Below are 17,550 nucleotides of genomic sequence, written 5' to 3' on the forward strand. Positions count from 1 at the left end.
GCAACTACACCTGAGGCACTGCAGCAGTTCAAGAAGTCAACTCACTACCACCTTCTGAAGGGCAAGTAGGGATGGGCCATAGATGCTGGCAGAACCAGTGATGCCCACATCCCGTAAATGAATTTTTAAAAACCTTCTCCATGCCGCTCATAATCTTATACACCTCAATCAGGTCCCCCTTCAAACTAAGAAAACAACCCAGTGGCCTCTGCCCCCTAGAAGAACAAGTGAAGCAAGCGCATGGAAATATGCAATGGGGAATCTGGAAATTGTCCTCCAAATCAGACCATTCTGACTTGGAACTATTGCCATTCCTTCACTGTCACTTAGCCAAATCCTGGAACCTCCTCCCAACAGCACCTACACCACACAGACTACAGCGGTTCCAGAAGTTAAAGTGTGTTCTTTGAATTCTGAAGTGTCAATGTTGTGCATTTTCTGAATTTGTGAGTGTGCTGTGTTATCTGAACTCAGTGTTAGGAAAGAGTTCATGTTCCCCAGTGCTTAATTAGAATTGTAGCTTTAATTGTTTAATAGAACACACACTTATTGTTGGTTAGACTGCACATATATTTGAAGGGGATACAGGTGGCACCGTGAAGTTGGGGGAAAAGTGATAGTAGAACACAATAAAATTGGAGGTGAATAAGTCAAGACTTACTTTCTAGTTCTTATTAGAGATACCATTGGAGCTCAACGCTCGGAGTGTGAATGTGGTACGTTCTCTGAATTCCCAAGTGTGAATGTGGTAAGTTCTCGAACTTGGGTGCATGAATGTGGCACATTCTTTGTATTCGGGAGTGCGAATGTGTTGTGTGCCCTCAAATCGGTAGCACTGCAATTATGCATTCTTTGATGCCAATCGTATGAGCACTGTGTGTTCTCCGAATCCAGGAGTATGATCCTTGTCTGCTCTCTGAAAATAGCGCTGTTAGCATTGTGAGCCTGTCTGACAATGCCTGGATCAAATTGTACTTTGCAAAGACCTTGAAGTTTAATGAAACCTCTCTGGTTTTCAATTCTATATCTGGCTTCATTCATACACAGCTCAAATGAGACATTGGAGACATTGTGGATCAGGTCTGTTCTGCTGCTCGAGAGACTATCTGTACATTCCAAATGACTTTCTTTCTAGCGTATTCTCTCGTGGAACATGGACCTTGGAACTAGATAGTGCGTGACATCATTAAGTGCAATTGGCAGGAGGTGCAATGTTTTTTTACAATATAGATAGGTATTCATAACTGAAATTCATTATCTTTGAAATGTAATTTTTATTTTCTTAGTACACTAAACTACTTCTTATCTTCACCTTCTTTAACCTCCAGGTTCAGGAGTCACACTGCCGATCTCCTACATGTTGCTTAGTTTTGTCCTGATCCTTGGTGCCATCAGTTGCTTGGAGCTGTGATTGTAACCAACATTATCTCTTCTTCATATCGGTAAAGAGCTCTCCGTGAGGTGACTGAATCGTCTCAAGCCTGTAAGGACCTTGGCTCGCTGCAGACATCTCTGGTACCATCAAAAGCCAAATATAATATGAATTTGAAAGACTTATTGTATACTTCAAGAAGGCAGAAGACGTCAAGGAAATTCCCCTACTCCCTCTCTACTTACCCATCCACCCACGCACCCACAAACCCTAGCCCCCATAAAATACCAAGTAAACATAACATTGGAAGTGAATCAAAGGAATTCTTTTGACTTGTTCCAATATGCCTTATATAAACACTTGCAATGATCTAGGGCAGTTGCATGATTTGATCTAATGGTGCAAGTTACCAGTGACAAAATACCATAGCTTAGAGTTTGAAGGAAAAAATTTGAATCACCACACATAGGTGCTCTAACATTCAACAAAAAACAGTTAAGTGTACTAGACAATGAATGCATTGGTTGTGTAAAAGTGAGTGCAAGGTTAACCTTGTCGTATACCATGTGTCTGTATGCAGCACTGTTTCTCAAAGTTGACCGCAGCCATTCTCCCATGAATAAGAACATTCTTCTCAGAGAAACAGTCATAACAAATAAAATACAATTTTTATTTGCAATTATATGGATATCGGACCAGATTCTCCTTTTGAGAAGTGCACACTGTGGGTGTTTGACATTAATTGAGCCTTTTAGTTACCTTGCATGCTGACATTGAGACTCACTAGAGCCTCGTTTCTCAGTTTTCTTCCAATGCAGAGCAATACACTATAATCAGAAAATAAAGAACATACGTTACATATATATATATATATAAAATACCATTACTAATTTGCTTCACTTTGTATGTAGTTTTGTACTGATGTTAAAGCAAACAGTGCATTATAAATCTTATAATGTGAAGTTTCATCAAGATGTCCCTGGTCTTCCTCAATGATTAAACAGCAGAGTAAGTGCTCAGTTTCCTCACTGCAGTTGGTGGGATCTTTCTCTGTGCAAACAAACTTGACATGTTTGCTTTTCATAGAAACCTTGCCCTTTTCAAGAAGTCAGGTTCTGAATTATCTTCTGTGTCCCACTGGCCAACATTCTCCCCAGGACAGTGTAATATTAGCTAGCTGTTGGTCTCTTTGCTGATGGTGGGAGCTTTGCCATCCCCTGGTTACCTCCTGCAAAACAGCCACTGCCCTTCGAAGTAATTGATTATCGGTGAAGTACCTTGAGACAATTATGAGACAGGTGATAAAAGCTGGCAAAGTGCAGGTATCCTGAAATTTGAGGAACCTGCTTTGACTTTAATACATTCCAGATATTGGACCAAACATCTTGCAGGATTGTAGAAACTCAAGATTGGGGGGCGGGGAGAAGGGATAGATCTTTTTTAGATTTGAAATTCGAAGTCATGTACTTTCTGTCAGCAGGTATATCAAAAAGTTAGCTGGCGACTTGCTCCAATTTAACTGGTTAAATCCTTTCTTAAGTTGTAATTCAGCCAACCCGTTTGGTTGCTTTCTCTCTCTCTTCGTTTTACTTTACTACATGAAATGAAATGAAATTAAAATCGCTTATTGTCACAAGTAGGCTTCAAATGAGGTTATGGTGAAAAGCCCCTAGTCGCCACATTCCGGCACCTGGTACGGGAATTGAACCGTGCTGCTGGCCTGCCTTGGTCTGCTTTAAAAGCCAGCGGTTTAGCCCAGTGTGCTAAACCAGCCCCGGGTTGAAACCTGCTGAAGTTTCTCTTCAATCAACTTCCCTTGTATAATTTTCTCTGATCTTTCCTCCTATATTTTGATCCACTGCCAGAGATACTATAAATGCTCCCTCCTTGGGTCCAATCAATACTGAGAAGTGTCTCCAAGAGTGCAGAAGTGTGTGGACTGTTATGGCCCCGTAGAGACTGATAACGTCCAAAAAATGACATTTGAACTTCCAGTTAACAGCTGAAAGGATGATGCACGAGTTCACATTTGAAGACTTTTACTGTAGCAAACAGACTAAAACCACTATAAGTAAGCACTGTTTTTTGTAAGCAACTTATACTTTAACCTACAGTACACAACTTTCCCCTTTTACTCTTAACACCACTGAAAACCAAGTTCACTGGTATACTTTATACTGTCCCTTAAGTAGTCATTCCCAGACCCATTCCAAAGTAGTTCTGAGTTCACAAGGGTTTATGTCTGATCCTTTCTTTCCGAGCCTGTTATCTTTTCATCCCAGAATCCTCTTTTATGGTGAGGGTTTTTGTGGAGATTCTCCCTGCAGCACAAGCTAGGTGAATCTTTCAGCCTTATATCAAACCCTAACAAATTTGGTCTTTTCAGTCTGAGTACAAGCTCCCACCTGTATTCCTGCACAGTAAATTATAAAGCATTTTGACCTCTAATTGCTCTCTCTCTCCCGGATCCTAGCAGACAAACTTGTCTATGAGTTTCAGAATGTCTTTTAGGAAAGCCCATAATCTGATATCACAATGGTTTCTGAGGGACTCTACCCCTCTCAAAGCCCATTTCAGTGGGCATTTGTATGAATGAATCGCATTTGTCTTGTATCCAGGCAGAAATGCCAATTCAAAATTCACTTTAATCTTGGAATTAAATGGATAGTTTAAAGCATAACTGTTTCCAACCCGCCATTCACAGCACTTTCTTGGAACTTTGTAGACCAGCAGTCTAACCACTGTAAACACATATGCTTCTTCTACTGTTTCCAAGATTGAACGCCTTACACCTTCTTTCCAGCAAAACAACCTGGGCTTCCCTCAGGCCTGTTGTTAGGCCGCCTCCAGAACAGATCACATGGTCCCCTTCATTTTATCCTAAATTAAATACACGATCCCAAAAAATAACATATACTTAGAAACCTTACATTTGTAACAGGACTTTTTCACACAGTTTCATTTAGACTCTTGACAGCAATGAGCAGATTCAGACATAGAATTCACAATCTCCTCACACAGCCATTTTTAGATAGTGGCTCTTAAGTAGGTGTCCAAACAATTTCCCTTGTTCGATTACTGAATTAATTGTCATGGAGCCCCAAGGTCTACTTGACAACAATTGCAAATCTTCTACTCATATTTCCTCACATTAAACTGATTTGATAGAACAATTCAGCACAGAAGAAGGATATTGCAGCATGATGGCACAGTGGTTAGCATTGCTGCCTCACAGTGCCAGAGATCCGGGTTCCATTCCGGTCTTGGGTCACTGGCTGTGTGGAGTTTGCACATTCTCCCATGTCTGTGTGGGTTTCCTCCGGGTGCTCCAGTTTCCTCCCACAGTCCAAAGATGTGCAGGTTAGTTAGGTGGATTGGCCATGCTAAATTTGCCCCTTAGTGTCCAAAAGATTATGTGGAAGTGTGGGGCCGGGGGGTGGGGGGAATGAGGTAGGTTGCTCTTTTCCAGTTGTTCGTAATTTCCTTCTTTTTCACTGTGGCCCTACAGATTACTCCTTTGCGGTTATATATCTCATTCTCTTTTGAAAGTTACTATTGAATCTACTTCCACAACATTTTCAGGCAATGCAATCCACATCATAACTCGCTGCATTAAAAAAAAAAGTTCTTGTCTCCCCCAAGCTTTTGCCAATTATTTTAATCTGTGTTCTGGGTGAGGTAGTTCGAGGATTAATACGTCCGACATATCAAATATCACCCTTATTCCTCAGAGTAAAGGGAAGTAGAAGGTCTATGCTTCATGTGTAGTGGAGCAGTACAAACCAACTATTCCTTGCTGATAATATAGTCCAGAACATAGGGCAGGGCAGAGTGACGATTAAGAATTTAAATCTCTCTTGTGGGGATATTGTTTCTATTGATGAATACGGCTACCAAACAATTCTGGGAAGATTTCAACCTTACTGTGTTTCCCACTGGAAATACCAAACTTCCTACATTTGCCTATAGTGTCATGTCACAAAGCAACTGAGAGAATTAGTCCACCATCGGTTCTGTAAGGTAGCTTTCTCCCATAAATTATGGAAAAAGTAAACTGTCTTTGAAAAGTGATGTTGCGCAGAATTAATAGGAAACCATTTGACTTTAACTGCAAAGAACATCACAAATACCTTCAAAAACACATGGGATTGTCTGATACAGTCACGTTGATTTGGCAACAGCAGAATTTACCTTGAGAAACGCAAAGAGTGCAAGAGGGTCTGAATACCAGCATGTCCATAATGAAACATTGCAGTTTATACACATTTTAAGTGCATATGCACCAAACTGTGATTATGTCAAGCATCTATAGTCGAACACAACATAGAAATGGTGTAGAAAGTGCTGCAGTAGCTGCCAAAATGCCTGAAAATAGCTAACGCTTTTGTTTTGACTGTCTATAGTGTTACATGTTGGTGCTTTGCGGGGAATATAAAGTCCATTTATGATTCACTTGTCAATTAAGATTGAATGTGTGACTGTTACAGATAATGCAAATGGCGTTGAATCATCGGGTTAAAATATTAGTGCAATGTCCTGCTTTAAAACAAAGTATTAGCTTTTGAATGAAACTTAGCACAATCTTGCTAGATGAGTTAGATTTCTCTGTTAGATTTCATGCTGTCTCGAAGCTGCGTCAGTAATAAAGGGTGCGGAAAAAGGCACTGCCATATGTTATATGTGACTTCAATAGTTTTACTATCAATGAATTATTTTGCACTGTCGTTTTTAATATAAATTAAATGAGTTACTCTGATTTCAGTTACTCCTTAGGCCTGTCTACTTTGATTTACTTTCGAAAGGCTCGTTCATCAGATTGGATGTTTGTGCACCTTCGCTCCAGTTGTGTTTTATGATTGAATTCATTTGTTACGACTGATCTCTGGACACACAAATAAATCAAAAAAGGGTTTCCTCAAAGTTACGTTTTCCCCTGTTGCTTTTCTGGTCATTTTTGATCGTCGATTGTGAAAGATTTGTGCCTCATGTTTACAATACAAATTGTTGACCTACTTTTCTTCCCCCTGCCCATTTTTTTGATGGATTAAGTCGGTTAAGTTCACAGTGTAAAAAGCCTTCCAGTTACTTGATAGGATACTAACATGGTGCATCCATCTGAAATACTTCTGTCAACTGATTTAGCAGACATGCTAACCCTTTCAAATAAGAAAGTGTTATGTGTATGCACACTGTATCCCAATGCCATGCTAAATTATCCCACAGGGGAGTTATAGGTGAACCTGTTAAGTGTCCTTAGGTTGTTACCCACAGGTTTATGCCTTTGCTAAACTAACAGATGTATCTGTTGAAGTGTTGAGGCAACGTTATCCCACAACCTACTTTCAAGACAATAATTGTCGAGAATTCCTCCCCAAGTCTTTCCGCGATATTGGAATTTACCCGATGCAGCTCCCAAAATGCACAAATGTCTCTAACTGTTAAAATCAAAGACCAAAATTGACATGTGGCATTGCGCATGGGATTACACTGCAAAGCAAAAAAAAAAAAAGTTATTTTTACACCCTCTCTTATTCAACTGAGTGCTACAGTTCTTCTGATAACCAGGAGCACAGACTGCCTTTTTGTTACCAACTGATGTACAGTTTTTTGGGGATCATTAATTCATACAGGTATTGTAGATTAAATAAGCATTAGCTCTCTGCTGATTTCTCATACCTGTCCTGGTATCAACTAACTGCTGGTACCGGTGTGTAACCGCTTTCTCAATTAAAGTTTATATAGACAGAAAACACTGGCTATTGTTTTACTGAATCATGCAGCTCAATTGGCCAAACTTTCTGGTTTAACGTCTCTCTGATTTCAGTAGTCTTTATTCCAGGATTTTGGGTGTGAAATGATCGCAGTATTACTTGCATACAGTATTATCAGGGGGGGGACACACAGGGCTGGATTCTCCCAACCCGTCCGCCACAAGAACGCCACGGGCGAGCCGCGTAGAATGGAAAAATCTATTGGCCTCGGGTGGGATTCACCAGTCGACGGGCGAACCCGGCTGGAGAATCCCACCCACAGATTGCTAATGGCAATCCGAAACCATGGCCGGGATTCTTCCCTTCCCGGCGGGGAGGGGGGTCCAGGCAGGATGGAGTGGCGGGAACGACTCCGGCGTCGGGCCGCCCCAAAGGTGCGGAATCCAAACCTTTAGAGGCCAAGCCCTCACCTTGAGGGGCTAGGCCTGCACCGGAGTGGTTGGCGCGCCGCCGGTCAGCGGGAGAGGCCTTTGACGTCACGCCAGCTGGGGCCGAAGGGACTTTGCCAGCCGGCGGAAGTCCACGCATGCGTGGGAGCATCAGCGGCTGCTGACATTATCCCTGCGCATGCGCAGAGAAGGGGTCACTTCCGCATCGGCCATCACGGAGGCTATGGCCGAGGCCAAAGGAAAAGAGTTCCCCCACGGCACAGGCCCGCCCACGGATTGGTGGGCCCCGATCACAGGCCAGGCCCGGCGCCCCCCCCCCCCCCCCCCCCCAGGACACCGGGACCCGCCCCCGGGAATTTTCGGTGTCGGAGAATTCGGCAGCTGGCGGGGGGCAGGATTCATGCCGCCTCCCAGTGATTCTCCGACCCGGGCTGGGAGTTGGAGAATCCCGCCCCATGTCTCCAACAACACTTGAATTCCCGCAAAGTTTTAACAGTGACTATCAGAAATATTCGAAAGCACAACCCTCCATTCTATCGTTCTTCCATCAAAGGGGTCTCGTAGACGGTGGGCCTTCATCTAAACACAGGATCACTAGTCCATGGCACAAAAGCAGTGGGAGCCAATCTCTACAAGTACCACGAGATATCTCTTCAGCTCCACACATCAATTAAATTATGGGTAGTCTATAGTCCTTGCTGTAGTTTTATTCTTGCTGCTTATACTTCCCCAAGGTGGGCCAAGCATTCTGTTTGTCACAACCAGCAAATGGTGGTAGATCAGGGGTAAGAGCAGATGTAATGCGAGGCAAGCAGGCAGTGGGGACTTTTTGACTCTATGGGGAGACGGTGGCATAGTGGTACGGTGTCTAGAAAACTAGATCCCGAGTAATGCTCGGGGGACCCAGGTTCAAATCCCACCACTGCAGATGGCAAAATTTGAGTTAAATAAAAATCTGGACTTAATGGTGACCATGAAACCGTTATCTATTGTAAAAATGCATCTGATTCACTAATCTCCTTTCGGGAAGGAAATCTGTGTCTTTACCTGATGAAGTGACTCCAGATCCACAGCAATATGATTGACTCTTAGCTGCCCAATTAAGGGCAATTAGGGATGGGCAATAAATGCTGGCTCAGCCTGTGACGCCCACATCCCAGGAATTAATAAAACAAATTAGGAAACAGAATAGGATTTTTGGTTGTAAGGGGAGCTGCGATTAGGGTGCTAGGTAACAAAAGTACTGGATTGTCATCATTTGTTCTTTCAGATGGGACATTAAAGGATCTTTCCATCTATTAAGATGAAGAAGAAATATCTCATAAGATTATTCAGAGATGAGCGGAGAATGCTTCCAGCGTCCAGACCTATTTTCATCCTTCAATGGACAGCAACATAAGCAGATTAACTGGTCACTTACCATATTTAAAATCTGTGCACAGACCTGCTCCTATATTTGTCTACATTCGAACGGTGGCATTTTGGAAGTAATTTATTGGCCATGAAGCATTTTGGGTCATGACATTAAAGGTGATATTTCAATACAAATTTTTTGGTTTCCTGCCAGTGTCTTAATAAAGGGTATACCAAACCTGAAAGTAAAAGAATTGACAAATGACAAATATATTGACATGCCAAAGAGCTTCAACTCAATGTAAAGCATCAATACACCTTTGTTGAAATCATTTATTTACAAACTGGTTAGCGTGAATGAACTTCAGATATTTTGGTTTACTAATGGTTTCTCCACCCCCCTCATTGAGGAAGCTCATACTCCCACAGGATTGTGGGATTGTCATTAGTCCCCAGCCAATGGTAAGCAGGCAGGTTATAACAAGATAGTAAGTGATTATTAAACCCCGTGAACAAAGGTTTTTTTTCTGATGCATAAGCAGACTCCGCTTGGATGGGAGATTGCCTGAGAATACCAGGTGTAGTAGGCTTTCAACGGGTCCAGGCAGTGGGTGACTGAGGGGGTCTTCCTAACCTACTGTCTGCTCTTCAACCGTGGCTACATTTGTGGCTGGGCGCCCTGAAGAGGGAGCATACGGAGTCCACTGGCACCGTTGAGACGACTGGAGTGCCTTATCAAGCCCCTTAATCATGTTTTGGTTTGACGTTTTAAGTTTAATTTGGGATTTGCTTTTGTTGAAAGCAATACCCCTTTAAGGGACCATCCCTTTAATTTGTCCCTCAGCTTGTTTGATTTAGTTTCCTGGGTTATTTGATTTGCACCAAAGACTAGCTTTTGACCCACCAAATGAGGCTCTATTCACCAATCAAGGAATTAAAGGCATTGCCATGGTAGCCAATTGAATTGGATTTGGGTTACTGCAGTGTTGTCCCTGCAAGGAGTTTGCTGAGGGGTCAGTTATGACTACTCTTTAGATAGTAATCGAATAAACAGAAATGAACACTTGGAAATTGGATAAAGAAATCAACTCTGTGAGTAAGTAACCAACCTTCTTTGCTGACCTACACAGTGGTTTGTCAGTGTTTCAATTAATTCAAATGACATAGCAACAGACTCTATACACAACATATCTTGGATAACGTTCAGAGCTGCCCTGTTTTAAACAAGTGCTTGTCCACTCTCGTTTAACCTGAAGTAAATATTGAACCAATGTGAATTGAAACTTTACAAGTGGGTTGAGGGAGACCAGTTCGGTGTTTGGTTTAAAACTGGCTAGGTGGCAATGCCATTTTAAGGGTACGTTAGGAAAATTACTTTTGTAGTCAAATAGTTATTGCACAAGAGGAAGAAATATTGCCAGAGTGGGAGGCTAATGAAAACTGTATCCATGTTTCACTCCCTTTGCAATGCAGGAGTATTCCGGCAATATGGTGCAGACTCTAAACAGAATGACTTTTGTCATGCTCGTTGCACTATTGATCAAATATCAAGCAATGTTTGATGATTTTTCAGGTTAACTTGATGTAATGTGAATGGTTTACAACCCAGTTTAAAATGTAAATTTACTTCCCAGTGATTCTGCCTTTGTACTTATGTTTTAAAGTTCTTGCTTCAAGGAAGTTCCTTTTATTATTCTTGTCTGTGGCCCTCTTCCGCTGACTCGCAAATTTTATTTTCTCCATGTTTCCCTCTGCTCTGCCGTCCGGTGCGTATACTTCCCTCCCAACACAGTTTGAGCCTCCAGGATTTCTCAATGCGAAAGGTTGAGGATTCAATCGCCACTCCTCGACCTGAGTGCAGAATGCAGGCTGACACTTCAGTGAAGCAACATGGAGTGTGCTTTGTTGCAGGAGATGTTTTTCAGATTAATTGGATGTAAACAGTCTTGTGGTGGTAATTTTAAAAGAGAACAGGAAGTTCTTTTGGTGAATTGAGTTGGCTAAGATTACTCCCTCAAGCAGCACCACCAAAAGTGTGGTGATCGGTTTTCAAACACATTGGGCTGGATTCTCTATTTGGGAAACTATTACGGGAGTCCCTCTGGGGGTGGGGTCCCCCTATTACAGGGATCCCTGTGGGGGTGGGGTCCTATTATAGGGGTACCGAGAGTGGGGGTGTGGTTGGCTCACCCCCATACTTGGGAGTGGCAGGAGCGCCCAGGCAACCCGGGGTTGGGGGCTGCTGTGCTCGGTGGGGATGTTTGGGAAGATGTGCGGTGTGGGGATGTTTGGGCCTAGGGAAGGTTTGAATGATCTTTAGTATCCTGGCCCATGCATTGTGGATCTCACGGGGGGGGGGGGGGGGGGGGCAAAGTGTGCAAATGTGTCAATTCTTCCCCCTGTTTTATACCTGTGCTTTCAGAGATTTTATTGCTGAATGTTTGGCCAGGCGTTTCTGCTGGTGTTCGCCTTGGCGAAAATGGCAGCGCCGGTCGAAAATCTCACAGGACCGCTGAAACGTGAATCTCGGCAGCGAGGTTTTGTTTTCCGATTTTTCCCGCCCCTCGCCGGTGACATAACAAAGTTCCTTCTGAACGGTCGGGAACATCAATTCCATAGATTATCCTCGAATGAAAGGGCTTCGCTGCCGTATGTTCTTTCCCCCCCCCCGCCCCCGCCCCCGCCCCCGCCGTTTGGAACACCCTCTTCGCTGGCGTCACATCACGTTGGCAAGATTTACAACTAGTTTTGCAAAACGTGAACCAGGCGATGGGAAGCTGCCAGGGATGCACAGGTAAGTATAGCCGCCAACTATACCCGGGCACTAGCCTTTTGGGGAGCTCCACTGAGGCGGGGGGCTTCATCTTATCCTTTGGTGGTGGGTTCCCCTTATCCGTAAGGGTAGATTTAGATCCTCACAAATGGGGCGCCCTTGGCATTGCCAAGTCTATCATGCCCCACCCGCCAACGTCACAGCATCAGAGACGCCAGCAGCAATGTTTAGTCCAGGTGCTGCATTATCTGGTGGGAAAAGCCAGCTGTGCAGCCAGCGAGCTGCACACAGGTATTCGCGTCAGAGCCAGCACTTTTGGAGATAAAACAAAATTGGAAAATCTCATCCTTTATCTTTAGAGACCCTGGTACTCTCTTTGTTCCCGGATGCTAAATTAGATATGGATCCTTCAAATCACCTGACCGCTGCTTAAACTGCTCTGGGCCACTCTCCATTTGCTCCACAGCAAGCATTGGGGAGACGGGAATTTCCTCTTCCCCCTCATGGAATAAGTAGTGCTCTGGAGCCACCCAGAAATGAAAAGCAGAAACATAAAGACATTTTATAACCAAAAGATTGCACTATTTTTGTGTGTCTGTGTTTGGGCAGTGGGGAAGTTTCAAAATTGGTGGTATTTTGCCACAAAATAGGAACAGAATTAGATAAGTCAGCCCCTAGACAGCGCTCAATTCCAATAGGTCATGGCTGATCTGCATCGCAACTCCATGGGTGGGATTCTCCTGCCTCGCATGCACTACGACCAGAGAATCCTGCACGAGGTCCATGGACTTATCCATTGTCTGCGCCTTGCCCGTGGCGATCTTGTGGATGGCAGGGCAGAAGAACCCAGCCCCGTATCTCATACATTTACTGAACAAAAAATCTACCAATCTCCTGAAAGCTCCCAATTGTCATGCCATCCACAAATTCCAAGGGGGAGAAGTATATATTGCTACTGCCCAGATGCCATGTCAGGCGACACAATGGCACAGTGGTTAGCCCGGCTGCCTCACAGCCCCAGGGACCCAGGATCAATTCCAGCCTTGAGTGACTGTGTGGAGTTTGCACGTTCTCCCCATGTCTGCATGGGTTTCCTCCGGGTGCTTCAGTTCCTCCCACAGTCCAAATATGTGACGGTTAGGTGGATTGGCCAGGCTAAATTGCCCTTGGTGTCCAATAACTTAGGTAGAGTTATTGGGTTATGGAGATAAGGTGGGAGCGTGGGTTTAGGTAGGGTGCCCTTTCAGTGAGTCAAAATTGGTGGTATTTTGCCACAAAATAGGAACAGAAATAGATAAGTCAGCCCCTAGACAGCAGATGTGATGGGCAGAATGGCGTTCTGCACTTAGTTATTCTGTTTTATTCACTGCTAAATGTCCTGGCTCTCATTTTAAGTATGTCCCCTTACTCCTGGTACCAGATATCTCCTCTGTATCTACATCATTGAATCTGTTTAACATTTTAAGCCCCTCGATCTTATATGCTGAAGGGAATAAAAACCGGGTATCCTCAATTTTTTTCCTGATCGTATCACTTATTTATCTAGGGAGCCTTCAAGAAGTTGTGAACTAATTACGTGATCAGTGAGTGTGAGGTCGAGAAACCACCGTTTCCGAGTTCTGTGCGATTATAGGACACAAGTGCATTTCCTTATGAGCGGAAGGCTGCCCAGTCAACACCAGGGACTGCCACCGACCTTCGCGTTGATCTCCACTGAAAACACAGAGGCATGCATCCTGCCAGAACTTGTCAATCAAACTGGATTGGATTTTCAGTGCTTTCACACAAGTTTGACTTTTGTTTGCCCCGCAGTTTTCTTTCTAAAAGTGACCCGAATTTCAGCATCGCAGCATATTCTGATTTCCATGGGTGTTGATGGATTAACCGATGAATTTAGTTTGCCTTTCACAATAAAATGCAGCTCAGAAGAGAACATTTCCTTGGATTTGGTCCTATTACCTTCACCAACATCCCAATTGTAAAATGATGGCTCCAATCTGTACCTCTCCTAGACTGACTCTGTGAAAGTCAGCATCTGGCTATGACTTCAAGGCTGAGATCCAGTTGGGTGGCGTGGTTCTGAACTGTGCCACAATTTCATCTCTTTACTGACTCTTTTTATACAGTAAAACCAAGCGCAGATGCAATGGCTTAAATAATTGTTCTGTACCCACCTTTTCAACAAACCATTTTGGATTATTGTGAAATAAACAAAGTGATATCTGTAACTCAGTTTGATGCTCTTGATCAAACTTTTGCTAACCCGTTGCTAATATAGTTGTGGCTGCTGTCTCTTCCAGTCACACAAACTGAAAGGCTCCCTTTTAAAACAGAATAGCAGACAGATTACGATCAGGAACAGCGGTTGACTTTAATCAGTTAGGGATTAGAAGGGAGACAAATTTGATGGGAGTTTCCAAAGGGCAAGGGTTAAAGCTACACACAAGATGATACAAGGCTGATCAAATTTTCCCACTGGGATTAGAAGTTGTCGTTATTAACCTATCGTATTTGGAAGCTGAGACTGAAGGCCACTGCAATCAGGTCAGATAAACGGAAGGATCATCATTAATTCGAAGAGCTTATCTTCTCCCAAAGCTTGTACGCTCAGGTTTGAGGCTGAATCATCTAGGATGAGCTTGGCACACGCCAGGAACATATGCCCCAAGCCTTTAATTTTTCCCTCCATTTTAGTGGACGGACTATCATGTAGGAACACAGGAATAGGGTAGACCGTGCAATTCGATCAATGTTGGGCAACCTGTTCCTGCATTCCTCCCATATCCTTTGACCCCTTTAGCCCCAAGAGCTACATCACCTTGTTGAAAACAGACAGGGCAGAATTGTCCAGTCCGCCAGCCGCGTTTTCCATCGCAGCACGCACCCGCCGTCAGCGGGATTCTCCATTCCCACAGCTGGCCAGTGGGATTTCCCATTGTGGCAACCCCACGGGCGTGGGTGCACTGCCAGCGGACCTGAGGATCTCACCAACGCAGAATTCCGCTGACAATGTTTTGGCCTCAACTGCATTATGTGGCAGAGATTTCCACAGGCTGACCACTCTCTTCACCACAGTCCTAAATGGCCAACCCTGTATCCCTAATTCTGGACTCCCCTGCCAATGGAAACATCCTTATTGCATCTACCCTATCTAGCCCTGTTAGAATTGTATAACTTTTGTATAAGATCCCCCCCCCCCCTCATTCTGCTAAAACACAGCAAATATAATCCTAACCAACTCAATTTCTCTTCATACGTCAATCCTGCCCACCATCTCAGGAATCAATCTTGTAAATCTTTGCTGCACTCCCTCTATAGCAAGAACATTCATCCTCCGATAAGGAGATCAAAACTGCACGCAATATTCCACATGTGGTCTTATCAATGCCCGGTATAATTGCAGGAAGACATTCCTGCTCCTATACTCAAATTCTCTCGCTATGATAATCTGCCTTCTCTAAACTGGATAACCTCACATTTATACTGCCGTTCATTTGCCAATGATTCGACTTGTCCAAATCACACTGAAGCATCTCTGCATCTTACTTGCATCCACCCTTCCACCCAGCTTTGTGTCATTAACATATTTGGAGATATTATACTTCGTTCCCTCATCTAAATAAGTAATATATATTGTGAATGGTTAAGGTCCTGGCACTGTTCCTTGTGATACCCCATTAGTCACTATGCCATTTGGACAAAGACCCGTTTATTCTTACTCTTTGTTTCCTGTCTGCCAATTAGTTTTCTATCCAGCTTAATACAGTACCCCCCATCCCATGCGCTTTAATTTTACACACTAATCTCTTGTATGGGACTTTGTCCAAAGGCCTTCTGAAAGTCCCAACAAACCACATCAACTCTACTACGTACATCCTCGAAGGATTCTCGTAGATTTGTAAAGCAGAATTTCCCTTTCACAAATCCATGCTGACTTTGTCCAACCCTGCCACTATTTTCCAACTGCTCTGCTATAAAATCTTTTACGGTGGACTCTAGCACCTTCCCAACTGCGGACGTCAGGATGACTAGTCTCTAATTCGCTGTTTTCTCTCTACCTCCCTTTTTAAATAGTATAGTTACATTAGCTACCCTCCAATCTACAGCAACTGTTCCAGAGTCTGTAGAATCTTATAAGATGACCAAGAATGCAACCACTATTTCTATGCAGCTGGTTTAAATCTTCAACAATAACTGGATTCGAGAACAGTCCCCATGGATTGGAAAACATAGGGCCACTATTTAAGGGGGAGGAGGAGAAAACGGGAGGTATTACAGGAATAATAATAATCGCTTATGGTCACAAGTTGGCTTCAATGAAGTTACTGTAAAAAGCCACTAGCCGCCACATTCTGGCGCCTGTTCGGGGAGGTTGGTACGGTATCTACCAATTAGCCTGACGTTGGCGGAGGGGAAAATGTTAGAATCAATTATCATAGATGTGGGAACAGGGTGCTTGGAAAATGATAATATGATTAGGCAGGGTCAGCATGAATTTATGAAAAAAGGAAGAGTAAACCTAGTTTTTTTTTTTGAGGTTGCAAGAGTAAGTGAGGGAGGGTAGTAGTGGATATCACTTGGATTTTCAAAAAGCATTTGACAAAGTGTGATTCGAGAGGTTATTTAAAATCTGAGCTCGGGACTGGGACTAGTATATCAGTGTGGGTTGAGGATTGTTTTAATGGACAGAGACATGGCTGCAAGGGGATCAGGGCTGGGATCTAAATATCCAAGGATATGTGTCCTATCGAAAGGATAGGCAGATGGGCAAAGGGGGCGGGGTTGCATTGTTAGTAAGGAATGAAGTTAAATCGATAGCAAGGAGCAATATAGGATCAGAAAGCATAGACTCTCTGTGGGTAGAGTTGAAGAATCACAAAGGTAAAAAGACCCTGATGGGAGTTATGTACAGGCCCACCAGCAGTAGTCAGGATGTGGGGCAGAAAATAAATCAGGAGATAGAAAAGGCATGTCAAGAAGGCAATATTACAATAATCATGGGGACTTCAATATGCAGGTGGACTGGGAAAATCAGGTTGGTAGTGGATCCCAAGAAAAGGAATTTGTGGAATGTCTAAGAGATGTTTTTTTGGAGCAGCTTGTAACAGCCTACTGGGAAACAGGCAATTCTGGATTTGGTGATGTGTAATGAGGCAAACTTGATTAGGGAACCTAAGGTGAAGGAACCTTTAGGGAACAGTGACCATAATATGATAGAATTTACCCTGCAGTTTGAGAGGGATAAGCTGGAATCAGATGTAATGGTATTGCAATTAAATAAGGGTCACTGCAAAGACAAGAAGGAGGAGCTGGCCAGAGTTGATTGGAAAAGGAGCCTAGCAGGGAAGACAGTGGAACAGCAATGGCAGGAGATTTTGGGGGTTATTTGGCAGGCGCAACAGAAATTTCATCCCAAGGAGGAGGAAACATGCTAAGGGGAGGGCAAGGCATCGATGGCTGACGAAGGAAGTCAAGGAAAGCATAAAAGCTAAAGAAAAAGCATACAAAGTGGCGAGAATTAGTGGGAAGCCTTTAAAAGCAAGCAAAGGACAACTAAAACAGCAATAAGGGGGGAGAAGAAATATGAGTGCAAGCTAGCTAGTAATATAAAAGAAGATAGGAAGAGTTTTTTTCAATGTATAAAATGTAAGAGAGAGACAAAAATAGACATTGGACCACTGGAAAATGTGGCTGGAGAAGTAATAATAGGAAACAAAGAAATGGCAGAGGAACTGACACCAGTGGGATGCCGGAGAATCGGGGGGGGGGCACAGGTGAGAGTAGTAGCTATCACTAAGGAGAAGGTCCTGGGGAAACTGAAAGGTCTGAAGGTGGATAAGTCACCTGGACCGGATGGACTACACCCCAGGGTTGTAAAAGAGAGAGCTGAGG

The 17,550-nt window shown here is 43.6% G+C and overlaps 1 protein-coding gene across 11 annotated transcripts in view; it reads left to right on the forward strand.

Annotated features, from left to right (window-relative positions):
* The window catches only part of LOC140396152 (contactin-1-like), a 1,065,645-nt gene extending 1,058,523 nt beyond the window's left edge, over positions 1-7,122 (forward strand). For all 11 annotated transcript variants that reach the window (XM_072484363.1, XM_072484362.1, XM_072484364.1 and 8 more), the window contains one exon: positions 1,329-7,122. In XM_072484363.1, coding sequence (XP_072340464.1) covers positions 1,329-1,411 — 83 coding nt within the window. In that variant the 3' untranslated portion in view covers positions 1,412-7,122. The remainder of the gene's footprint in view (positions 1-1,328) is intronic.
* The last annotated feature ends 10,428 nt before the right edge of the window (positions 7,123-17,550 follow it).

This window comes from Scyliorhinus torazame, chromosome 19 (assembly GCF_047496885.1).
Source record: "Scyliorhinus torazame isolate Kashiwa2021f chromosome 19, sScyTor2.1, whole genome shotgun sequence".
Taxonomy (NCBI): Eukaryota; Metazoa; Chordata; class Chondrichthyes; order Carcharhiniformes; family Scyliorhinidae; genus Scyliorhinus; species Scyliorhinus torazame.